At 51.9% G+C, this 25,352-nt stretch overlaps 1 protein-coding gene and 1 long non-coding RNA gene across 2 annotated transcripts; both read right to left on the reverse strand.

Moving 5' to 3' along the window:
• Positions 1-245: 245 nt before the first annotated feature.
• On the reverse strand, positions 246-1,452 carry LOC127238666 (uncharacterized). Its single transcript, XR_007835933.1, has 2 exons — positions 1,368-1,452; positions 246-509 (listed from the first exon to the last, which is right to left on the reverse strand). It is a non-coding gene; the product is annotated as an uncharacterized LOC127238666 (long non-coding RNA).
• Positions 1,453-1,513: 61 nt separating this feature from the next.
• Positions 1,514-16,847, reverse strand: Dmkn (dermokine). Its single transcript, XM_051207677.1, has 19 exons — positions 16,303-16,847; positions 15,877-16,053; positions 15,728-15,784; positions 15,480-15,524; positions 15,146-15,325; positions 14,198-14,242; positions 13,404-13,460; positions 13,192-13,242; positions 11,530-11,577; positions 10,172-10,231; positions 10,002-10,049; positions 9,528-9,575; positions 6,304-6,360; positions 5,666-5,710; positions 4,273-4,320; positions 4,110-4,166; positions 3,259-3,327; positions 1,927-1,950; positions 1,514-1,519 (listed from the first exon to the last, which is right to left on the reverse strand). The coding sequence occupies exons 1-19, from the start codon at positions 16,678-16,680 to the stop codon at positions 1,514-1,516; spliced, it is 1,500 nt and encodes a 499-aa protein (XP_051063634.1). The 5' UTR covers positions 16,681-16,847.
• Between the last annotated feature and the right edge of the window lie 8,505 nt (positions 16,848-25,352).

Raw genomic sequence — 25,352 nt, forward strand, 5'->3', positions numbered from 1 at the left:
AAATACCTACAGCTACTGTAAACGTGGTATTCGTATGGTAGGCAAAAACATTTTTTGCAGATGGAGAAACTTGCACGAAGCCGTCAGCTAGCTGCGACCCGGGTTACCCAAACCTGAGTCCAGCCACCACGCCTCTCACTCCAGGCTCAGGAGAAAGGTTCTCAGCCATCCACACACCTGCCCACTCCCCCCAGACCCAGGTCAGGAGAGCCGTATTAAAGAACAAGTTGAGACGGTCTCAAGGGAACAAAAGAAGTCGTGTTTTATTTCTACCGAGAAACTCCAAAGCAGAAAGTTCCTACGGCGGTTGTTAGGGAACCTTCCGGTCACAAACTAGAAACTGGCTGGTTATCCAATGAGGCTGACTTGTCTCCGAGACACCACAGCCTCAGCCAAATGGGATGATGGGGGATGTCAACGCCCAGGTAGGTCTGTCACAGCAGAGAGGACAATCAAGCTCCCTGAAGACCTGTGTTCATGAAGTGTCAGCAGTGACTAGAAGGAATTTTCTAGAAGGAAAAAACACACACACACAAAGAGAAAAACAAATGCTAGAACACAGCCACCTCACATCAATGGAGAACAAACCCTTTTGTAAACATTCCTACCCGTCCACCTTCAGCCCCTCACTTCTACCTTCTTTGTCTGTTTGTTTTGTTTTGTTTTTTCCAGACAGGGTTTCTCTGTGAAACAGCCCTGGCTGTCCTGGGACTCTCTCTCTATAGACCAGGCTCGCCTCGAACTCACAGAAATCCACCTGCCTCTGTCTCCCGAGTGCTGGGATCAAAGGTGTGCACCACCACCGCCCGGCCACTTTTACTTCTATATAAAACAAATTGTGTGGTCTCACTGGGGTCCCACTTTCCAGGCCAGGCATGGTGGTACGCTCCTGTGCCACCAGCACCTGGGAGAATTCGGAGTTCGGAGCCACCCTGAGCTACACAGAGAGACCCTATCTCAAAGAACGAAAAGCAAAACCAAAAGAAACAGACTTCCAATCCTGGAGCCTTATTCACCGAGCCCCTCAACCTTCGCCTCCTGGGAGGCTGGCTCACTGTAAGTACCACAGGGCAGGCTTCTCGGTTTTGTGCCCTTGTCGTTCCCTGTCCGTGCAGCCCTCCACCCGGCAGGCCCTCACTCATAGACTAGTCCCGTGTGTCCTGGGCCATTTTCTAAAGACTCTTTCTCCAGGCCCCACAAAGAGGGTGCTTTCCTTCATCCCTCCTCAGTAAGCGCCCCGAGGAAAGCTGCTTGCTGCCCTTGCTGCTGCTGCTGCACGTCAAGGCCCAGCTCCCAGCCTGCCCAAGAGTCGGCTGCTTCTACTCCTGGCATTCTGCCTTGCCTGTGTGGCCCACGCTGACACTTACCTACCAAAACTTCAGCCACCTCAGCAGGCCAGGTTGTGCCCGGGAAGCCTGCAGGACAAGGGGAATGGCTGAGTGGACATCACACTGTTACCTCTGATAGCATCCAGGCACAGCTGGCCCTGCCCCTGGGGACCTGGCAGGGTGTGTCACCCCTGCAAGCATGGCAAGCAGCACCCTGGCTCTGTACTCAGGCGCAAAAGGTCCCTTTAAGAGACAAACTCCACCCACTCCCAATCTGGCTTTCCTGCTGTCCCTCTGAAGAGGCAGGCAGGCCTTTGCTTCTGTCTCTGTCTCTCTCTGTCTCTGTGTGTGTGTGTCTCTCTCTCTCTCACTTCTCTCCATTCCCTTCCCCTACTCTCTTCCCTTCCCCCAATGAAACTTCCCACCTAAGCTCTGTCTGCATGGAGTGTGTGTCCCTCACCCACGTGGGGCTTCCCGCCAAGGCCCCTCTGCGCCAGATCATAACAGCCTCCACCCTCAGCAGCCTCAGGTCGGTCCCTCTGTCCTCAGGTCCCTCTGTCCTCAGCTGTATCTTCTCAACCCCCCCCCCCATACTCACCGAGGACGACGGTGTGACTCCTCCCTGGAAAGAGAAGATCAAAGGAGGTAACCTGGAGTCATGGCGGCCCTCTCTAGGCGCTACCTTGACCTCAGGCTCCCCAAGGTCCCTCCCAGGCACAAGCCAACATTATCAGCAAGGTCCTTCAGGCTGGCTGTGGATACTTTCCCCCAGAGCACACACTTTATCCAGGGTGATACTGCACAGTGGTCCCCAAATACACAACACAGTGGAGGAGGAGAGCTCTCCTCTCCATGGGAGGGATGGAAGTCAGCCACAGATAGAGGCCAGATGACGCCGATGGTGGCATTCACTTCAGTGTAGAAGAACCTCACGCGTATTAGGCAAGTGTCCTACCCCAGAGCTGTGGCCCAGGTTAGATGTGAACTCTGTAGCCCAGGCAGTTCCTGAATTTGTGATCCACCTGCCTCAGCCACCCCAACCCAGACCACCACCAGGCTGCGAGTTCTCCAATCTTAGGGTTCTTGAGCCAAGGCTTCACTGTTCCGAGAAATGGAAGGAAATCCCTGGCCTGCTTTTCTTTGCCAGCCTACTTGGAGGCCACCATGCTCACTCTCTGGTATTATAGTATCGCCTTGCTTATTTCTTGGCTGGTTGCATGGCTGGTTGATTAATATCAGTTGCAATGCTAGGAACGGAGCCCAGGCCTTTCCTCTGGTAGATGGTCACTTTATAGGGGAGCCACACCCCTAAGTCCTAGGACTGCCCTCAGTTTTTTGTTTGGTTGTTATTTATTTTGCATATGTATGTATATGGGCCACAGTGCACACGTGGAGATCAGAGGACAACGTGAAAGAGTCAGCTCTCTCCTTCCATGTGAGTCCAAGGGACCAATGGATCAATCTCTGCTTGTGAGGCTTAGCAGCAAACCCCTTTACCTGCTGAGCCAGCTCATGGGCCCCTAAGACTGCCTTGTCTGCAGCTAAGCAAAACAGCCTCTCAATTGTCCCCTCCCCGCCATTTTTTTAGATTTCCCCCCGAAGAAGTTCGTTTCCCACCAACCAAGAGTCCCTAAGCTTAGCTTCTAGGATGAGCTGGGTTGCTTTCCTCCACCCCAGCCGCTGCTCCCCAAAGGGCAGGAAAGTCACACTATGAAGCAAGTCTGTGTGGAATGGCACGGGACGGGATGACACACATCGGAGTCTTTCTTACAAAGCAGTGTGACGGAGAAAGGAGGCAAGCCTCTCCCTGCTCCAAACACACACACACACACACACACTCACAGAGAGAGAGAGAGAGAGAGAGAGAGAGAGAGAGAGAGAGAGAGAGAGCAGATAGACAGACAAAAAACAAAGCTTTTTCAAAGCTCACCTTGGCAGTGGTCTTGGCATAATACTGCCAGTTGTAACCAGGACTCCCCTGCTGGCTATTATAGTAGTTCTGGGGGAAACAGAAGGGCATGGGGGGGGGCAGAGGAGATGATATTACATTGTGTAAAAACACTTCGCTTCTCTGCCCAGACGGCAGGTTTCTGAGCAGCCTGTGCTCTGTCCCCTCCTTGTAATGTGGGCTTTTCTTTCATGTTACCCCACAAAGCCACCTGGAGCCCAGCCCATCAGGTCCTTCCTCCTCCTCCCTGGTTCCCATCCTGAAGTATGACATGGGAGGCAATGGTAGGAGACCAAGAGAAAGGGTGGCATTTACGGTGGGGGTGGGGGTGGGGGGTGGGGGGATGGGGGTGTGGTGGGGATGGGGGTGGGGGATGGGGGGATGGGGGATGGGGGTGTGGTGGGGATGGGGGTGGGGGATGGGGGTGTGGTGGGGATGGGGATGGGGGTGTGGTGGGGGATGGAGGTGGGGGTGGGGGGATGGAGGTGGGGGGTGGGGGTGGGGGGATGGGGGTGTGGTGGGGATGGGGGTGGGGGATGGGGGGTGTGGTGGGGGATGGAGGTGGGGGTGGGGGATGGGGTGTGGTGGGGGTGGGGGATGGAGGTGGGGGGTGGGGGATGGAGGTGGGGATGGGGGTGGGGATGGGGGTGGGGGATGGAGGTGGGGGTGGGAGATGGGGGTGGGAATGGGGGATGGGGGATGGGGGTGTGGTGGGGATGGGGGTGGGGGATGGAGGTGGGGGTGGGGGATGGAGGTGGGGGTGGGGGTGTGGTGGGGATGGGGGTGGGGATGGGGGATGGGGGTGGGGTGGGTGGGGGTGGGGGGGTGAGATAGCTTGCCTTGGATGTGACAGCTGACACCTCTTGTCTTGCAGCTTCAGCCTGGGAAAACTATCAGGTGGGAGGTAAAAGAGAGAATTTCAGATTAGCCAGCCTTGAGAATGGGCTGACAGAGACCCAGGACGTTCCAAGGGAGCCTGCAGACAGAGGGACTCACCTGATCGGCCCCGCCTGCCCTCTTCTGCAGTGATGACAGATCTGAGCCCTAAAACGGAAGCTAAGGTCAGCTGCTCCGGCCGCTGTCCTCCAGGCCTAGTCAGCTTCCAAAGCCCAGACACTGCGATGCCTCGGCTCCATTTCCTCTTGGGGCCCTGCCTATCCCTCCCCACCCCTGTAATGGCCCCAGCTAAGTCCAGAGACCTGGAGGATGCCAGTGGCCTAGACAGGCACAGGACACAAACTTCACTCTCATGGTTGTGGAGCAAGGGTGCAGAGTTGGGCAACAGCACCACCCCCACACCCCCGCGGGGTTGGAAGCTCTGAGTGGTGCTAGAATAACAAAGCAGATGAACCCAGCCCCAGCCAGGTGCCTACACCAGCCCTTGCTGCTTCCTGTAGGCCTCTTAATCCTGCTGCTACTCTGCTACTCTCTGTGGGGTGCTTGAAGCCAGTGATTAGGTCAGCTCCCAGGAAAGAGAAGACAGGCAAGGAAGCCCTTGAAGTGTACATCCCACAGCTCCTCCACATTTGACACAGGCAGTAAGGATCAAACCCACCCTAGGCAGGTGCTCAACCACCCAGCCACCATCCCAGCCTCTCGTGGTGTGGGGAGTAGGGTGGGTTCTAGGCAGGGGCTCTACCACTGAGCCACACCCCAGCCCCTCACTGGGAGATTCTAGGCAGGGGCTCTACCACTGAGCCACGCCCCCAGCCCCTCACTGGGGGATCCTAGGCAGGGGCTCTACCACTGAGCCACACCCCAGCCCCTCACTGGGGGATTCTAGGCAGGGGCTCCACCACTGAGCCACACCCTATCCCCTCACTGGGGGATTCTAGGCAGGGGCTCTACCACTGAGCCACGCTCACTGGCTCATCCTCCCGAGCCCCAGCTGTCCAGGCCTCCCTCACCTGCCGGAATGCCTGATTCCCCTGGGCTTTCCTTCCCTGTACCCCTTTGCCATCGCTTCAGACCTTTCTTGCTCCCCATCGCGTGGCCTCCCCTCCACCCACTGTCCCTCGGTACCCACCCAGCTGTGGCTCTCTCCGCGCCAGGCCACGCCCAGCAGGATAAGCAGCAGAGCAGAGACAGTGGCTGGCTTCATGGTTCTGCTCTGGTATAATGAGTCCCAAGCCTCCTGCCCTGGAATTTTATCCTAGGGAGACCCCTCCCACTCTGCTCCTGCAGTGACTCATAGCTTCCCGTCACTCCCATTCCACCCATCTCAGAGTTGCATAAACCAAAGAAAGCGGGCAGGGAAAGGTGTCCTCCCTTATCAGGGACAACAGGAAACCAGGACAGGGACATCAGCAAGCCATCCATCCGTCAAGGGACTGCCAGACCCGAGTCCCCAAAGCTCAGCTGCCTCACCCCAAAATGCCCAGCCCCTTACCTCAATCTGTTTCCAGTTGAAGAAAGGAGTGTTGCGTTTGAAATTCTGGAAGGAGAAGTAGAGATGAGAACATGCCCACCACGGTGCCAGAACTCAGACAACACTCTGGGCAGGGCGCCAGGTGGCTGGGGGGAAGGCCAGGTGTGGCTTGAGCTTGGGTGAAGACAAGCTTGCGGGAAACTGAGGGTGCTGGAGTCTGAGATAGTGTCGGGGATAAAATATAATGAGGTGGCCTATCTCAAAGATGAAAAGAGTCATCAGGTGTGGCGGTGCGCACCCCAAGCCCCTGCACTCAAGAAAGACAAGACGAGTTCCAAGCTAGCCTGTGTTCCACAGTGAGTTCAAAGCCAGCCTGGGCTAGCTAGCAAGTTCAAGGTCAGCTAGGGGTTCATAGTGAGATTCCCCCTCTCAAAACCATAAAATAACAGTGAAGAATAAAAGGAGCGAGGAGCTGGGGATGTGGCTTAGTAACAGTACAGAGCTCTGTGTTCAATCCCCAGGACTGCAGAAATGGCACAGACCCCCCCCCCAAAAAAAGGGACAGGGTTTGGGCTAGGTGGGCAATAGCGTTCTGAGGGAGAAGGGGTGGGCGTGCCGGCCAGGGTCCCCAGGTCTTTGCAAAGTGGGACTTCTCCTACCTCCCAGAGTCTGCGGAAGTAGAGTAAAGCTCTGGTGCTGGGAGGCGGGAGGCGGCCCTGTGAACAAAAGACGGGGAACAGGTTAGCAGGGAGCCCGCCACTGCTCACCCAAAGCCCTGCGTCCCCTCCTGCCTCCTTTCTGCCTTCAGAGACGCCTTGTAACTACTGTGTGCAAAGGATGCTGGGATTCCCTGGGGACACCAGAACCTGGAAACAGGAGACTGCCTAGGTGTCCGTGCTGCATCCGCCCCGCGCCTAGCTCTGTTCCTCTCCTTGGTACAACATGACTATCAAGAAGCCCTCAGGACCCAGGGCTACCACAGCCGCCAGCACATCTCCCTGCCCCCTCCCAGGACACCAGTGAGACGAAGAAAGGAACGGAGACCAGCAGTACGGGACAGCTATGGTTTATTTCCAGGGGGCGGGGTGAGAGTCGGGGTGGGGAAATGGTGGGACTCCCATCCAGCTGGTAGCTCCTCATCTGGTGCTCATGGTTTGTGAGAGCTCCCTTTGTCCTGAGCAGAGAAATGGGTTCTAAGAGGAAGCTAGATGAGGGGGTATCTCAGGGAAGTAGTGGGTAGGGAAGGACTCTGCTCTTAATTCTGCATGGGTCTTTTAAGATCACTCCACACAATCGCTGGCGTGCTTGGGTCCCTCATCCTCCTCCCACTGGGGAAGACTGGAGCTGGGTGCCCTGTCCTGCCCAGCTCTGCCTACCACTTTCTTCCAGACTGACCCGCTGGGAGCCCAGTCCCTGTGAATCCACCTAGCTAGCATTCCCCAGGTGGGCAAAAATGCTTGACACAGTGCCAGCCTGTGCCCTGGTCTCCTAGGGGACCCTCAGTCCCCCCAAGGACCACAGCAAGGAGGCTTGCTGCACCAGAAGCTATTTTCTTAAAAAACAGACCTTTCTTTCCAGGCATGGTGGCACATGCCTGGATTCCCGGCACTCAGGAGTCTGAATCAGGACTGAGTCAGCCCAGGTCTGAGGGACACCTGGGCTACCTAGTGAGTTTAAGGCTAGCCTGAGCTACATTGGGAGGCTCTGTCTCAAAGCTAAATAATAAAGTAAAAAAATAAAACGGAATTTATTTTGTTTCTTTAAACCAGAAATGCATTGCAACTGGGAAACACCCATATTTCATACTTTTGCCTTATCCCGCAGAGGTTACATAGGATTTCCTGACGTTTACAAATTCCATTCCCATGTCCCATGAAGACCCCAAGTCTTGGGAAGGATGTTTTAGGATAAGGGTTAAAATTTTAGCAGCTCAAAGGGCCAATCAGGTGGCTGGGATGCTTGGCAGACAGGGTCAGGGAGAGCAAGGGTTCACAGCACACAGGGGGCCCACTTTGTCCCACGGAAAGGGGTCCCAGAGAGGCCAAATCTTTCAAGATGAGCCAGACACCTAAGTCATCAAGTGATGTCATCCAATTTTTAAAATTTGGCGAGTAAGTCATATTCTTTTTTAGTTTTATTTTTAATGTGTCTTAGTGACTCATGAGAAGACCACCCCGGTCTTCTGGGTGTGTAACTGTCATTTCTTATCAACCTCGAACTTTCCTGAGCTTGGTGTCTCAGGCCTGTCATTGAAGCTACTCAGGAGGCCGAGGCAGGAGGATTATGAGTTCAAGGACTGCCTTGACAACTTAGTGAAAACCCATCTCAAAATAAAAAGTTAAAAAAAAAATGCTAGAGAGTTGACTCAGTGGTAGAGCCTGTGCCTAGAATCCCCCAGTGAGAGGCTGGAGCATGGCTCAGTGGTTGAGCTGCTTACCTAGCACTGGTAAAACTGGATTCAGTCCCCAGCTCTATACAAAAGAGATTAGGCAGACTGAGTAGGCACAATTCTTGGGAATGTGCTGAATGAGGAGTTGCGTGGACCTACAAGGCCATATGTGGACTGAAAAACCCAGAGAGACGGGAAAATGGACAGAGGTGTGACAGATGTGTCAGGCTTAGGAGTGACCCTGCTCATGTATAATTCTCACAGCTGGGGCAGATAAACCCTTTCTTCTTCTCCTCACCCTATCCATCCCTATCACAGTGGAAGTCCCTGGCCAGCAGAGTCTGACATCATGATAGCTTGATGGGAAATGAGAGGATGAAGGACAAAGAAAAAATTCCCCAGGTAGAAATAGTGACTGTGGATGACAGATGTGCCTGCTCAGACCACTTTTTAAAAAAGCAGTCTTGGAGTTTATTTTCCATTTTTTAAAAAAAATGTTTACTTTTTTAATTTTTAAATTTTGTTATTTGTGTGTCTGTCTCTGTGTGTTGGGGAGTGGTACCCATGGAGGCCAGAAGAAGGCGTTGGATCCCTTGGAGCTGGAGTTACAGGCAGTTGTAAGCTGCCTGGTGTGGTTGCTGGGATCTGAACTCTGTCTGCTGCAAGAAAACTGAACCATCTCTCCAGCCTTAATTTTAGTTTAAGGAATTTTTTTTTTTCAATGCTTGGGATTGAACCTAGGGCTAAAAGACAGCCAGACAAAATGCTCTACCTCTGAGCCACACCCTCAGCCCCTCACTGGGGGATTCTAGGCAGGGGCTCTACCACTGAGCCACACCCCAGGCCCTCACTGGGGGATTCTAGGCAGGGGCTCTACCACTGAGCCATGCCCCAGGCCCTCACTGGGGGATTCTAGACAGGGGCTCTACCACTGAGCCACACCCCCAGCCCCTCACTAGGGATTCTAGGCAGGGGCTCTATCACTGAGCCACACCCCAGTCCCCCATTGGTAGTTTCTAGGCAGGAGCTCCACACTTTCAATTCAGACCTTCACTGATGCATTTTAACTATGAGATATCATCTCTTCAATTTGCCCCAATCAGGCTATGAACTTACTCAGTAGTCCAGAGTGACATTGAATTTGCTAACCCTACTGGGCTTTCTTCCCAAATTTCCAAGATGGCAAACCTGTACCTCACAGGTCTAAAGGGGAGAGGCTGAGGCTGAGGAGTCACCTGGTTCTTTACCTTGAGAGTGTAAAGACACTCATCCCCTCTGCTCATTGCCAGCACCCAACAATTTCCCAACTCATCCTATCTTTCCAGGTTTCCATTGGCTCACCATTTGTAGATCCATTTGGTTTCAGCATTCACCTGAACACCCTAGTAGCCATCATTACTATCCCTCCCTCTGCCTCACCATGAAGAAGTCTAGCTCTCCTCTCTCTGGTCCTCTGCTCTCAAATCATCAGTGGCATGGCCTTCTGGCCCTTACCTTGTTTATAGCATCCCAGTTAATGAAACCCATCTTGGATTTAAAATTCTGCAGAGAAAACAAAAAGAAATGCCCAAATCATATCAAGAAGCAATGTTTGGCTTTTGTTATTGTTGTTATTTATGTTTGGGGCTAGAACAGGTCAAGCGCTAAGCTGGAGAGATGGCTCAATGGTTAGGAGCACTGGCTGCCTTTCCAGAGGATCTGAGTTCAATTCCCAGCACCCACATGGTGGCTCACAACCCATCTGTAATTTCCAGTTCCAGGAGATCTGATGACCTCTTCTGGCCTCTGCTGGCCCCATGAGGTGCCCAAACATATATGCAGGCAAATCACTCATATGCTTAAAATAAAAATAAGGTTTAAAATGTTTTAAATAGAAGATCAAGGCCGTGGCTTTCTCTTGGGATGTGGAGGACGGAGGAAGTGGGGTTGCTTCTCCTAAGGGGACCCAAGCAGGCTTTCAAAACTTACCTCCCAGAAATTGTCGAAGTTGAAGGGCAAGGAAGACGCATCAGAGTTCTGTGGAGTGGATGAGAAATGGCAGGGGGTTAAGAGTCCACTTTGTGAGCATGAGGCAGAGGCAAGGGGTGTGGGAGTCAGGAAGGAACAAGGCGCAGGTGTGGAGTGAGACCTCCACTCACCACAGCTTTGAGTCCACTGACAGCCTCATTGCGTCCGTCATCCCCACTGGACCCATGCTCCTGGGTACAAGAAAGGAAGCCATGTTCAAGGCTCTTGCTCACTGTCACTATCCCAGGCCCAGCCATCTCCTCCACTGACCCTGCGTCTCTCCTCCTCACCATAGCCCTGTCTCTTCTTCCTCCCACCCCTGATCTCCCAGCTCAAAAAGATGAAGACTTCAGCCACACAGCTGACCCGCTCTCTCCGTAGCCCAGGCTGGCCTTAAACTTGCAGCGGTCCCCCTTTGTCAGCCTGGCGGGTTTACAGTGGTCCACCAATGTGCCCGACTGCCTTGGTTCTGCCTCCATTCTCCTCCGCCCTACAAAGACCTGAAAATGATGGCACCGCATGTGTTCCCACTGTGCGCCAAGCACTACAGCATAGGATGTATTTGAGATGACTTCATGTCTCCAGTAATGGCCAACAGGCAGGATCTGGCTCTGCCTGCCTGGACCCTGCATCACCTTGGTTTGACCATGATACAGAAAAGTCTATAGTAGCTATGGAAGACGAGCCGGTCAGAGTTCACTGTCCCTTCTTAGGCAAGGGAGCCAGACTCAAAAGATGTCAGTTGACTTGTCTGAAAAAGCATAGATAGTGGGGACCTGACTGAACCATCGGTATATCCGACTTCTCAATACGTACTTGCTAAGCACATCGAAATGTACATAAGTGTATGTATGCGTATGGGTGTGTATATATAGATACATACATGCATGCATATTCCCTTGATCTCTATTGGAGTGGGAATCACTGGGGATTGAACCTAGAATCTCACATATGTTGAGCAGGTGCTGTATCACTGAGCCACGCCCCAGCCCCTCACTGGGGGATCCTAGGCAGGGGCTCTACCACTGAGCCACTCCCCCAGCCCCTCACTGGGGGATTCTAGGCAGGGGCTCTACCACTGAGCCACGCCCCAATTCTCTTTTACTTTTTAAGATAGCATCTCTCTAAATTGCCCTGACTGGCCTTGAACATACTCGTCTTTGAATTTACAACCCCCCTACCGCATCCTCTCCAGTAATTGGGAGTATAGATCTTGCCCCCAGGCCTGATCTCTGTCCTTTTTCTGTTGCTGTTGTCTGATTTCCCACTTGCCATCAATTATGGCTCTGATCCCAAACGGAAGGAAGAGAGGAAGCAATGGTAGAGGAGGAGAGGGAGATCCCCGCTGCCATTTTGTTTTCCCGGTAGTCACTCATCTGTTTAAGAGCAGCTTAGGAGAAGAAATAGGTATTTTTGTCTCTTGACATTCTGTCCCACTCTCCACCATCCCTCCTGCTAAGCCACCCTGGCTGTCTGTCCCCTGACTTACCTGGTAGTCATGGGGACCCCCAAGGAGCCGGCTGCTTTCTCTACTTTCCTATGGAGACAGACATGAAGTACAGACGTCAGTTTAAGAGGAGAGGGCAGGACAGGGGTGCAGGGGTGGAGAGACGAGTGTGGACCGTGCCTGTTCTCCTGTGTGACCCGGTGACTGCTCACTTATGCCTGCTAATACATCACCATCTGCTAAGACTCATTTCTCCAGAACTCGGAGAGAAGCACCGATGCCACTAAGTCATCTGAATCTTCCCCCGGCCAGGCTGCTGGACTAAAGTGACGGACCAGAAACTCCAGATGGGCTGGTGTCTGTACCCAGCAGAAAGGGAGTGGCAGTTGGCAAGCCCGTGGGTCCCTGTGGCAGGTGGTATGCGGCTTAGCCACCTCCTAAACTGGAGATCAGCATCTCCATTGTTTGCTGCTCCCCATCCCCAGAACTAGCTGGGATGTGGGATCCCTGCCCTGCTAGCATTGCTACTAAAGATCAGTGGCTACTGTTTCCTTTGCAAGCAAAGTATCTACTCTCAAAGGCTGCTGTCCCCCTGCCCTGATGTCCCCTGGGACCTCTGAGACCTCCCTGCTCTCTGCTAAAGTACCATAACAGGAAGAAAAGGAGAAAAAAATTTATGTAAATACTAGAAAATAATAGAGGCATTTAAAACAATACACCACTGGCAACGGCCATAGAAACAGCCATGATGTTGCTGATTCTCTTTTTTGCCCCTTGCCCCTTGCCCAGTGAGGTCTGCATCCACCAGGACCCACCCAGCCCAGCAGCTGCAGCCTCTCCAGGGAACGGATGAGAATCACTGAGTCCCAGCCCCACCCCAGATCTGCTGGCTCAGCCTGCATTTGCACAAGACGTCTAGGTGTGGACATGAGTGTCACACTTACTCAGCCAGCGTCACTGTGGGTGCTGACCCCAGTGCCCAGATTTCCAGAATAACTAGGAAGGTGTGTGAATACGCTACTTCCCTACTAGAGTTCAATGGATTCTGGTCACTGGCCAGGGATGGGACATTTGACATGACTGTCTCTAAAATGGCCTGACAAAATACTAACAGTGGGCATGGTGGTGCATGCCTGTAAGTCTGGCACTCAAGAGACTGAGGCAGGAGCATCAAAAGTCTGAAGTTAGCCTGGGCTTGAGTGAGAGCCTTTCTAATAAATAAATAAATGGTTCAAGGCCATTCTGAACTGACCACATTAGTAAGCTCTTACAGAAGAAAGAAGGAAAGAAAAAAAGAAAGAAAAGAAAAGAAAATGAAAGCTAGTTCCAAGGGAGAACACTTGCCTAGAATTCAGCACTGAGGAGCTGGGAAGGGCATGGCTGCTCAGCAGTTAGAGCACCTGCCCACAATCCCCTAGTGAAGGGCTGGGCTCAGTGACACATGAACAAGGCCACAGTTCATTCCCTGGCAGCGCGCGCACACACACACACACACACACACACAGTCACGCAGTCACGCACACACGCACACTGAAGGAATGCTGTCCTGCTCTCCACTGTGTCTTTGGAGACTTGGCATTGCAGGGGTCTATGTTTGGGTTCCCTCCAAGGGTTGGATGGAGGCTGAACTGAGTGGGCTCCTGAGGCCACAGCACCGTCACAGTGACGAAAGCCTGGCACTGTACCCGTGACTTTGGCTCTCACCTGATTCCTAGATCCTCCGGATGTGCGCACATCATCCCCTGGGTTGTCACACTGTGGAGCAAAGAATTTTTTCTCAGTCTCCCACTCATCTACGATCTCGGCCCCCACGACAGCATAGTAATCAGCTCCCCTTGGGAGAGAGCAATGCCCCCCCTTCCGCCACGTTCAGCGAGCCCAGCTCTGACCTTTCTCCCAGCATCCCTGTCACTCACCTCAGGTCTGTTTCCACCGCCACTTCCGCCTCGGCTGCCCGAGGACGAGCCACTTCCCTGCAAGGAAAGAATCAACATCATGTCTTAAAAGTGTGTGCAAGGGGACCCAGGAGTTCCCAGGCACCTCCATTCCTTCCTCGCCTTTCGGTAGCTGGTCGCTAGAGGCTATTGAACTTCAGTGAAAGCGGGCCAGGTGCGGCCCGGGGTTTGGAAATACACCGCGACCTTGGGAGTCTGAGCTGTTAGTTAGCTCTCCAACACACACACACACACACACACACACACCATACACACATACACACACGCACACACACACACACACACACACACACACACACACACCACCATGATTTCAGGGGATGTTGATGGCAAGTAAAAGACACCCAACCCATATTGACTCTCTCTCTCTCATATGTGTGCACACACATGCACACACACACACACACACACACACACCACATGCACACAACTATAAGAAGCTGCCACTGGGGTTTAGACTGAAGAGATGGCTCAGAGGACGAGAGCACATGCTCTTCCAGAGGACCTGAGTTCAGTTCCCAGGACTCATGTTGGACGGCTCACAACCCCTGTAACTCCAGCTCCGGGGACTGGTAAGTCTGCCCACCATGGACGCCTGCCCTCACGAGCATGTCCCTACATACACATACACACCTCCCTCATAAACTGTTTAAAAGAAGCTGCCACTAGGGACCAGGATAGGGCCTGTTCCACCCAGCCCTTCCTTATGTACCCTTTCTTACAAAAAAAGGAAGAGGGGACCCTACAGTCCTTACCCTGGAGACTGAATAGCCTTCATCAAAATTAGACGTCTCCACGTCCTGAATGGAGAGAGAGGGCACTCTCAGACTCTGCACACAAAGCCTCTGGCGATGTCAACAGCGCCTTTATTGTTTATTTATTCACGTAGCCCAGGATAACCTTGAACTCATTAGGTAGCCATGGATGACCTTAATGCCTGATCCTGCCGCCACCCTCAGGGAGTTCGGATGCCAGGAGTGTGTCACCACACTTGCCTCGTGTGGAACTGGGGTGGAACCCAGGTCTTTGTACCCACTAGACAAGCACTGTCTACCCACCGAGCAGCAGCAGCTCCCATACTTACCTCCTTTGACTGGTACCATTCTTAGAGCCCTAAGGACACTTGAATGGGCAGTTTGGACAGCCTCTCTTAGAGCTCATCTCTCAGGTGCACCCTTCCAGCTCTTCCACCCAACACGTGGGGGCCTCGTGTGTGCAGAGTTACCACAGCTGTCCTTAAGTCTCCATGGGGACACCCACCCCACCCCTGCTCTCCCCCGAAACATCCCAAACGAGTGGGAGTGGTCCTTGTTTGCTGCATTGTTTCAAACAGAGCCCTGGCTGGCCTCAAACTCACAGCAATCCTCCTGCCTCAGCCTTCCAGCTGGAGAGAACAATATTATCCTATGCCTACCCGTCTTCTTCCATCCCCTCATCCTCAGCAAAGAGTAAAGGTTAGACCTGAGCCAAAGCTATCCCACCATGGCAGCGTGGACAGGGAGTAGGCAATGTAGAAAGTCAGCGCCCCCTAGTAAGGAACCCTGTAATTACAGCTGAGAGGGTGGAGAGCCAGGGCTGAAGGAGTCCCAGGATAGCCACTGTCACTGAACCCACCCACGAGGGCTATGACAGCTTTAAGGGAAACCCCAGAGCCTGGGTCCTCACCACCAGGACCATCACCCCATCGCCAGGAAGAAACTTACCCGGGATCCAGAACCGCCGCTGCTGCCGCCGCCGCCGCCGCCGCTGCCGTTACCTTGGCTACCACTGCCTTGGCCACCGCTGCTGTGGCCACTGTGGCCACTGCTGCCGTGACTATTGCCACTGCTGCCACCGTGATTGCTGCCACCGCTGCTGTCATGGCCACCACTGCTGCTGCTTCCCTGTGGGGCAGCAGAACAGAGCAACAGCTACGGACAGGGGCCCTGCGCTTGTCCTTGCCCCCTTCCTCGGCCCAGCATAGCCTCAGCCCATCTAGAAAGCGGTACACCCCAGCCTGCTTCCCAGCGCTGAGCCACAGGCCACGCCTCCTCTTACCCCAGAGTTGCTTTCGCGGGAGCCAGACGGTGGGGGGTTGGTACACTATGAATGGAAGGGGACCCCATGAGGGCAAAGATGTCAAAGCCACCTTCACAGGCCAGGCCTATCTTGGCTTCCCCATGGCCTTCCAGTTCCCTCCTTCTTCCCTGGCCTGCGACCTCCATCCCTTCCCCGCCCCTTCCTTTCCTCCTTGCCCCTCCCCTGTTCTGTCGTGTGCATCCAGGCACCCTTGGCCTCTATCTTACCCCTGAGTTTTGGTTGTTGCTTCTCACTGACCCGTAGCCAGGCTGAGCCACGGCCCCCTGCAGGGAGGGTGAAACCCAGTTTAGGATCCAGAGGGTGAGGAAGCGGTGGGGAGGGCAGGGTGAGGAATGGATCTGGGTGGCGACTTTACCTGAGCATTGGCCTCATAGTTGAAGGACCTGCCGTCGCCACCCTGACCCAGAGAGCCTCCCAGAGAGTTGGTTCCAAAGTTGCCTTCTGAGGCCCAGGGAGTCCCTTGACCACCGGGATTGCCATGGCCTCCAACACCACCTTGAGAGCCAAACATCCCATGGCCTCCAGATGTCCCCTGAAAGGACAATACACCCATCTTTAGTGTGCCCAGTTCTGACAATCATAAGAGAGAGGGGACCAGCATAATGGGGGGGGAAGAGGAGGGGAGAGAGAGAGACTGCAGTAGACAGAGATCCATGATAAGGAAAGAAACGGTCCCAGGAAGCCACCAAGGAACCATCTGCTCAGCCTTCGACCCACTTCTCAAGGTTCTTGCCCCAGTCACCCTCAGTCCCTACAGCACTCAGCTTCCCCAACCACTCACCCAAGACCCGGAGTTGCGGGCAGCGTCTATCCCACGTCGAATGACATCCTCAGCCTGTCGGCCAACCTCATTGCCAGCGTTGCCCAGAGATCGCGCTGCTTCCCCAAGCCTGTGGTCGAAAGCATCCCCTCTGGCCCCTCTCAGTGCATAGCCACCTTCCTCTCCATGCCCCTGACCAAGGGCATCCTGGATTCCAGAGCTGGCTGCTTCTTTAGCCCCTTCGCCCACAGCCTCTCCAACTCCGTGGCTAATGGCATCTCCCATTCCTTGTGAGGCACTTGCTCCTGCGCCCTCTCCTCCATTCTGCAGTGGGCTAGCTGCCCCGCTGCCCAGACATAGGGTCAGCAGGAGACAGGCCAGGGACCCCCGTAGCTTCATCGCTCCCCTGGGGATCTTTGAGACCCGATCTGTTTCTTGTTACCTTCTCTCTTCTTCTGGACTCTGGGACCTCCTGCCTTTCTTTCTCTGCTTACTTGCTCTACCTCTGCCTTCTCTCTTTGTTCCCAGACTCCTCTGCTTTCCAGAGTGTTCCTTCTTGCCACTACCCCTTATACTGTAGGCTGGGAGAAGCTAACAGGGCTGGGCAGCCCAAGATCCCTCCTCCAGTGACTCAGGGCCTATCCAGCGATAGGGTAATGAAGCTTAATTGTGAGTGAGAGCCTGTGTTGAAACAGAGAGAGCCGGACATCAGGGAGGGAGGGGGTTAGGATGAGATGGATGCAAAGGTGTTCCAGTTGCCTAACCCCAGGAATTTGGGGCACAGGGTGGGGATGAGAGCATCTGAGGAGAGAGATGTCCTCTGGAGGTGGCAGGGTGGGGGCACTTAGGAACCAGGACAGCCAAGGAGGTGAGACCCCAAGGGTATAAGGAGATAGGGAGCCCACCAAGTAAGCCAGCATGCTCAGGGACACGAAGACAGGAGGGAAGTGACCTTTTGGTCCCTTCTTAAGTTCAGTGGGCATTCCCTGCCCCCACCTCTCCCCTAACCTAGCACACCTCCTCCTTCCGGTGACTGTCCTTGCAATCCCCACAGCTCAGGAGACATTGGGAACTCTGGGGCTGCCGTTAAGTTCTGAGGTCCTGGGGACCCTGGTGTTGGAGGAGTTGAACACCTCTGTGAGTGGCCCAGCAAGGAAGGGTTTGGGCAGCTTTCATTGAGAGTTCAAGGGCCCTGGGTGTGGAACAGGGGAGCTGGGCGGGTCAGCCACCCCCAGGGGAAGAGTAGGCGGGAAAGACCAAGGGAGGAAGAAGCTGACCCAGACACCCATCCTGTTTACACGGATGGAGGGCCATGTGTGTCTGTAAGCGTTCACAGACACTGTGCGGCTCACTTGCTACCTGCTGCCTTCCCCAGGGGAGGAGGGGTCAGCACAAGATCACCCTCAGTCACAGTTCCAGTGGGGAACCCGGGCACCCTCCCCACAGCTCATCCCTGTTTGACAAGTGTGACTGCTTCTCTGTCCCCAGGGGCACCGGGTCCTCCCACTTGGAACTGCCTTGTGTCACTGGCTGCATCACCTAGCTAGGAGGGGCCAGTTTCCATCTGCCTTTCTCAATGCCTCTCAGTCTCTCCCCACCCCAACACCCGCACCCTAACTTGTAACATTCAACGCTTCTCTATGTATAAGCACCATTCCTGACTGTCCCCCGCTCCCCCGCCCCCACCCCCTCCCCCATGTTCCATTTGCTGACACTTAGTTATAATCACAGCTCCAGCTTGTCAAAAGCCTCCTATGTGTCCAGGTTCTGTATGGTCAGTCACCCAGCCCCGAAAGACGGCTCTTTTTATTACCTCCATTTAGACATGTAAGACACTGTGGCTCAGAGAACACAGAGGGTCTACAGTGGAAGCAAGGCCCAAGCCCAGACCTGCCTTTGGCAGAGCCTTGTCTGTCACTCCAGTGTGTCACACCAACCCTTTCTTGTCTGGATGGAATTAATTTTGATCTTGCTCTGGAGCTATGCAGGAAGAGGGGGTGCAGAAGGAAATCTGAGTCCCCAGGATGAGTGACAGAGCCTCCAGTCCCTGGGTCCACCGATCCCACTCACAGGCTGGGTAGAGGAGGAACACTCCAGACAGAGCGCTCACTGACCCCAAAGCTCTTTTGTGGCCGCCTTGGCCAGGCTTCACGCGCCGGGTCCTGCACAGGTGCCCGGTCCTGCACACATGCCCATGTCGCCTCTCCATCAATGCCTGCTTTCTCTGTAGCAGCTTGCTTTCTTTCTTAAGACTGTCATAGGAGCCTGGCATGGTGGCACACATCCCAACACTTGGAAGTCCAGTCAGGGAAATCATGAACTCAAGGCCAGCCTAGGCTACATAGCAAAACCCTCCCTATCTCAAACAAACAACAGCAGCAAAGAACATTAGAAAACACTTGACGGGTTGGCAAGGTGACTCACTTGCCACCAAGGCTAACCGTCAGAGTGTGATCACCTAGCCTTACATGGAGGATTAAAAGTATTTCTCTGACTTCCACACATGCATCATGGGATGTGCACACACAGAGATACATCTGCAAATAATAATAAATAAATAAAATACTTTATATCACTCAAAAATGAAGACATAAGAATCACCTGAATCCTAGGAAGAAATTACCAGAAAAACACAAGAGTAGAGCAAACGGTAACATTGTTTTGTAGCTAGCTACAGTTCCTGGGTCTTCTTTGTTAAAAGGGGAAGTTAGCTGGAGAGATGGCCCAATGATTAAGAGTGCTTGCTGCTCTTCCAGAGGACCTGAATTCAGTTCCCTGCACCTACATCAAATGGCCGTAACTCCAGTTCCAGGGGACCCAGCGCCCTCTTCTGGAGTACATGGCACCTGCACACTTTGGTTACAGTATGTCAAGACTCTCCCTGCTGGCAGGCTCACATAGTGCAGACTACTGGAAGAGAAAATGGTCTTCTCCAGGGTTGGGCCCTGCACTCTGTAGTAACACACTACCATGAAACTTACACACTCCGGGGCAATAGTGGCATCATGGTCATGAGGGTAACCAATCGCTTTCTGATTGAATCTGAGACCTGCTCCACTGGAGGGATTTTGTCTATGGTACTGTAAACCTGGTCAAAAGCCCATGACTTGAGAAGTCATAGACCCTGGGGGGTGGGGGGAGACCTACTGGGGTTGAGCCACTAAATGATCATGGTGTCAAACTACCTTCTTAGTCTTTATGTTTATAATCATAGGGTTTGATGCTCTCAACTTTGATTGGAGAAGCTCTTTTTGCAGTGGGCGCTGGTTAATACAGAGACTCAGGACTGGTCAGTATGCTGAGAATAAGGGACTGTGGGTGTTCAGCCATAGATGGGTCACCAAACCAGCATCCCACGTTCAAGGCTTAGGGAACACATCTGAAGAGCAGGTGCAAAGACGTGGAGGGTGGGGAGGGGAGCTGGGAGACCCTGACTGCTGAGCATGGGATGACCGTGGTGCACATGAATTCACAGCAGCCGTGGTTGCCTACATAAGACCTGCACGAGATCAAGGGACGCAGCATTCCAGCATGGACTTCTGAGGCTCCGCCCCTAGCTGAGGAACTGTTGGAAGCTGACGGCTTCTTTTTTATTTTTATTTTTTTCACTTATATCTTTGTTTTTATTTTTTAATTTTTTAATTTATTTTTTACATTCAAATCCAAGTTCCTCGTTCCTCCTGCCTCCTCTCCTCTCATTCCTCCATCCCACCCCCCATCAGCTCCTCAGAGAAGGTAAGGCTTCCCCTAGGAAGTCTACTAAGTCTGTCCCATCATCTCGTTGAGGCAGGACCAAGGCACCTCTCCACCCCCACACCCCTGTGTCTAGGCCGGGCAAGGTATCTCCATGTAGAATGGGCTCCACTAAGTCAGTTTGTGCATTAGAATTAGATCATAGATCACTGCCAGTGGCCTCATACATTGCTCCAGCCACACCATTGTCACCTATATTAAGGGAGTCTAGTTCAGTCTTATGCAGGTTCCCCATTTGTCAGACCTGAGTCAGTGAGCTCTCACTAGCTCGGGTCAGCTGAATCTGTGGGTTTCCCCATCATGGTCTTGACTCCTTTTTCATATTGTCGCTCCTCCGTGATTGTGATTGTACTCCAGGAGCCTGGCCCAATGGTTAGCTGTGAATTTCTGCATCTGCTTCCATCTGTTTCTGGAAGAGGGTTCTAGCTTCTCTGTGTTGTAAATTGTAGGCTGAGTATCTTTTGCTTTATGTCTGGTATCCACTTGCGAGTAAGTACATATTATATTTGTCTTTCTGGGTTATCTTACCCAGGATGGGTTTTTTTTTTTTTTTTTTCTAGTTCTGTCCATTTGCCTGCAAATTTAAAGATGTCATTGTTTTTCACAGCTGAGTAGTACTCCATCGTGTAAATGTACCACATTTTCTTTATCCAGTCTTCGGTTGTGGTGCATCTAAGCTGTTTCCAAGTTCTGTCTATTATGAATAATGTTGCTATGAACAGAGTTGAGCAAATGTCCTTGTGGTATGAGTGTGCATCCTTTGGGTACATGCCCAAAATTGATACTTCAGAGTCTTGGGGTAGGTTGATTCCTAATTTTCTGAAAAATCTCCATACTGATTTCCCCAGAGGCTGTACAAGTTTGCACTCCCACCAGCAGTGGAGGAGTGTTCTCCCTTCTCCACATCTTCTCTAGCATAAGCTGCCATCGGTGTTTTTGGTTTCAGCCATTATGATCTGTGTAAGATGGTATCTCGGAGTTGTTTTGATTTGCATTTCCCTGATGACTAAGGATACTGAGCATTTCCTTAAGTATCTTTCCACCATTTGAGGTTATCCTGTTGGGAATTCTCTGTTTAGATCTGTGCCCCATTTTTTGATTGGATTATTTGGTAGTCTGATGTCTAGTTTCTTGAGTTCTTTGTATATTTTGGAGATCAGCTCTCTGTCAGATGTGGAGTTGGTGAAGATCTATTCCCATTCTGTAGGGAGCCATTTTGTCTTGTTGATTGTGTTCTTTGCTTTGCAGAAGCTTCTCAGTTTCAGGAGGTCCCATTTATTGGTTGCTGCTCTCAAGAGTCTGTGCTACTGGTGCTCTATTTAGGAAGTGGTCTCGTGCCAATGTATTCAAATATATTTCCCACTTTCTCTTCTATGAGGCTCAATGTGTATGGATTTATATTGAGGTCTTTGATCCATTTGGACTTGAGTTTTGTGCATAGCAGAAGATACAGATCTATTTGCATTCTTCTACATTTTGACAGCCAGTTATACCAGCACCATTTGTTGAATATTTTTTTTCCATTTTGTATTTTAGGCATCTTTATCAAAAATTAAGTGTTCATAGGTGTGTGGGTTGATATTGGGGTCTTTGATTTGATTCCATTGGTCCACCTGTCTGTTTTTATGCCAATACCAAGCTGTTTTTATTACTATAGCTCTATAGTAGAGCTTGAAGTCAGGGATGGTGATGCCCCCAGATGATTCTTTATTTTACAGGGTTGTTTTGACTATCCTGGGTCTTTTGTTTTTCTATATGAAATTGATTATTGTTCTTTCCAGGTCTGTGAAGAATTGTGCTGTGATTTTTATTGGAATTGCATTGAATCTGTAGACTACTTTTGGTAAGATTGCCATTTCCACTATATTAATTCTACCTATCCAAGGACATAGGAGATCTTTCCATTTCCTGATGTCTTCTTAATTTTCTTTCTTTAAAAGACTTAAAGTTCTTGTCATACAGGTCTTTCACTTGTTTGCTTAGAGTTACCCCAAGATCATTTATGTTGTTTGTGGCTATTATAAAGAGTGATGTTTCTCTGATTTCTTTCTCAGCCTGTTTACCATCTGTATATAGGAGGGCTACTGATTTTTCTTTTTCTTTTTTTTTTAAGTTAACCTTACATCCTGCTACATTACTGAAAGTGTTTATCAGTTGTAGGAGTCCCCTGGTAGAATTTTTGGGGTCACTCGTGTAAATGTATCATCAGCAAATAGTGAGATCCAGTCACTTTTCATTGGAATGTGGTCACTGGTAGGTTGCCCATTCTCCCAGCAGATGGCTCCACCATAACCATTTGCACAGGGTCAGCACTGCTGGACTCAGGGGCTACTAACAGTAACAATAACAAAAAGGAGGGAGATGGGTGGTGGTGGGTCCCGGGGGAGTTGAGTGGAGGTAACTGGGTGGAAACAACTAAGATGCTTTGTGTATGTCAGGTCCAAAGGAAACTCCATTTTCTCAAATTCTGGCCATTAGACAAAAGGCAAAATTCCTCATGAATTTGTGAAGCCGGTCGGTCCCCTCTACCAAAGGATCCATTCCTCTTAGAAGGGACAAATGGCTATCTGTGGTGCATGCCTATTAGCATACCAAATTTCACTCTGGCTTCCAGGTTCCTTCAGTATCACAAGTACTTAGTTCTTCTCACGCACACCTCTCATTGGCGCACACAGGCGCGCACGCGCATGCACGCGCGCTCACACACACACACACACACCAGCTGCTCATTTCTCCTTATAACCCTGCTACTGGGGCTACAGCCTCCCTCTTTGTCCTCTCTTTTTTGCCCACATTCTTTCCCCCTGGTCTTTCCCTCACTCCAACCCCCCCCCTCCATCTCTCCCTCTCTACTCTGCTCCTGCGTCTCTCATAGCCAGGTCCAGTCTGCTGGCCAAGTACAGTCTACTCCATTCTCTCTCTGCTCTGGACTCTTCCAGATGCCTCTGGCTGTTCTCTCCCTCATATCTACGATAAAAACCTTAGCCATGCCAGGGAGCTGTCATGTTGTCAATTTATACAGTACATACACGCACGAAATTTTCAAAGTTAACTTTTTGTTCATTTTAATGAGCCTGTATAATGCTGCATACCTGTGACCCCCATCGTTCTGGCTGCTGAGGCAGAAGGGTCCCAAGTTCAAGACCAGCTTGTGCAAACCCCTGCCTCAAAAATGTGGGGGTGGCTGGAGAGGTGGGCAGCTCACAACCATGTGTCACTCCAGTTCCTCGGGATCTGACCCTCCTTTGGCCCCCATGGACATTCCATGCACACGGTGTACAGACACAGTAGCAAACACTTAAGCTCATAAACTAAAACTAAAGGAAACTCCAAAAGGTGTTCGAATTGGACTAGGAGGGTGTCTCAGTGGGTAAAACACTTGCCATGCTATCATGAAGACCAGTGTTCGAATCCCCAGGGCCCATGTAAAGCCAGGCGCAGTAGTGCCCGTCTGTTATCCCAGTGGTCCCTAACCCTAACCCTAACCCTGGAACTCATTATGGAGTACAGGCTAGCCTCAAACTCATGATTTTTCTTCTTGCCTTAGCTCTTCTGCCATGGTGCCAGACAGATGCCACCACACCCTGGCTTATACTTGTGTGGTACCCAGCACACACACACACACACACACGCGCGCGCGCGCGCGCGCGCGCGCGCTCCCCTCCACCCCCGTGGCCTCTTCTCCCTCTGACTGCTTCTCCATCATGTGTGAGGGGGTATTGAGGGTGTCTGCCTCCCTGTACTTGTAAAGATACAATGAACCACGTTTGTAGAGTGTGCAGCACAGACCCAGTAAGGACCCAACAAAGGTGGCTGTGAGCAGTGAGGTCCCGCCCAGATTCCTCACCCTGTTCTTAGGCATCTGCAGAAACCGGCCCCTCCTCTGTCTCCCTGGATCCACCCTTCCCTGCTTCTCCCTTACTCGCATCCCGTGGCCTAGCCCCGCTTAGCTCATGTGTCAGACATCTGGGTCTGCCCTTGACCTCACCACTGGAACTCTATAGGGGAGATGAGTATTCAACAAGGAACACTATGGTATAATTGCAAATTGCCACAGGCGCTATGAAGGACGAGATCAGGGTGTCATGAGAAAGGATGGCTGGTCAAGGCAGCTGTGACCTGAAGGATGAGGAGAAAACATTCCAGCAGAGGGCAGCAAACCCCGCCCCCTCCCAGGAAAGAGCCTGGCCTGTGAGTCACCATGGAATCTCCTTACAAGTACCCTCAGGGCTGCTCTGCAACCAGGTGAGAAAATGTGCATAAGAAATAGTCCATGCAAGGGCTGGTAGAAAGAGAGAATCATCTCTTCCACACTGGCCAAGGCACATGCACACACAAACACATAAGTTCATAAATACAGAAGTAAATAGGTGTAATTTAAGAAATAGCCAATGCAAACTTCTACCTGGTAAAAGAACAGTACCCTTGAATATTGCCTTTGGAAAGCAGGCACTGTAGGATGCCCAGGAAGGACTGGTCCATCACCGTGAGTCTGGCACAGAGTTGGTCACCAAGTGCCTGACATGGCTTTGTTTACCAAAGTGAAGCCCACAGAAGTCTGCAGTGTGCTTTGAAATGCACTTTAAAAAAATGATGATGGCGCATGCCTGTGATCCCAGCAATCAGGACATAAGGGAAGAACGATCAAGAGTGTCTGTTGTTTTGTTGTCACGGTGATCCTTGTTGATTTGAGACGAGGATGGATTGTATAGCCCCAGTTGGCCTTGCACCTGCCCTGATCCTCCTGCCCCCTCCCCCCCACCTCCTGAGCCCTGAGATGATAGGCGTGCACCACTACGCCTGGCAAGGATTGAGAGTTTGAGGCCAATCTGGTCTAAATGGGGAGAGCCTGTTAAAGTAATAATAGCAGTGGTAACAATCCAAATAGTGGCGGTGCAGGGCTTTAATTCCAGCACTCAGGAGGGAGAAGCAATTGGAACTTCTGAGTCCGTGGTCAGCCTGGTCTACAGAACAAGTTCCAGGACAGCCGAGGCTACACAGAGAAGCCCTGTCCCAAAAACAAAAAACAAAACAAAACAATAGTACCACTAATACTACTACTAATAATAATCAAGATGCCTTGGAACCTGAAGGGGATTGCAGCCAAGCCTGGGAACCTGAGTTTGATTTTCAGGCCTCACAGCTGCCTTGACTCCCACGGATTCTCTTCTGACCTATACACGTGGGCTATGGCATGTGCACACCCCCGAACACACACGCAAAGTAAATAAATACATGTTTTTTTAAAGGTTGTTCTGAGGCTAGGCAGACATGTACCTGCTCAAACAAGTTCAAAACATTAATGAGGGAGTCTGGGT

This window comes from Phodopus roborovskii, unplaced genomic scaffold (genome assembly GCF_943737965.1).
Source record: "Phodopus roborovskii unplaced genomic scaffold, PHOROB, whole genome shotgun sequence".
In the NCBI taxonomy this organism is placed as follows: Eukaryota; Metazoa; Chordata; class Mammalia; order Rodentia; family Cricetidae; genus Phodopus; species Phodopus roborovskii.

What these genes read in the sequence shown, in the direction of transcription:
- Dmkn (XM_051207677.1), bottom strand. Translation starts at nt 16,680, where the DNA reads ATGAAGCTACGGGGGTCCCTGGCCTGTCTCCTGCTGACCCTATGTCTG. An exon ending in GCGGTGGAAACAGACCTGAG is followed by an intron (nt 13,243 to 13,403) that starts GTGAGTGACAGG and finishes TTTGCTCCACAG; the next exon opens with TGTGACAACCCAGGGGATGA. An exon ending in GGGCAGGCGGGGCCGATCAG is followed by an intron (nt 4,167 to 4,272) that starts GTGAGTCCCTCT and finishes CCCACCTGATAG; the next exon opens with TTTTCCCAGGCTGAAGCTGC.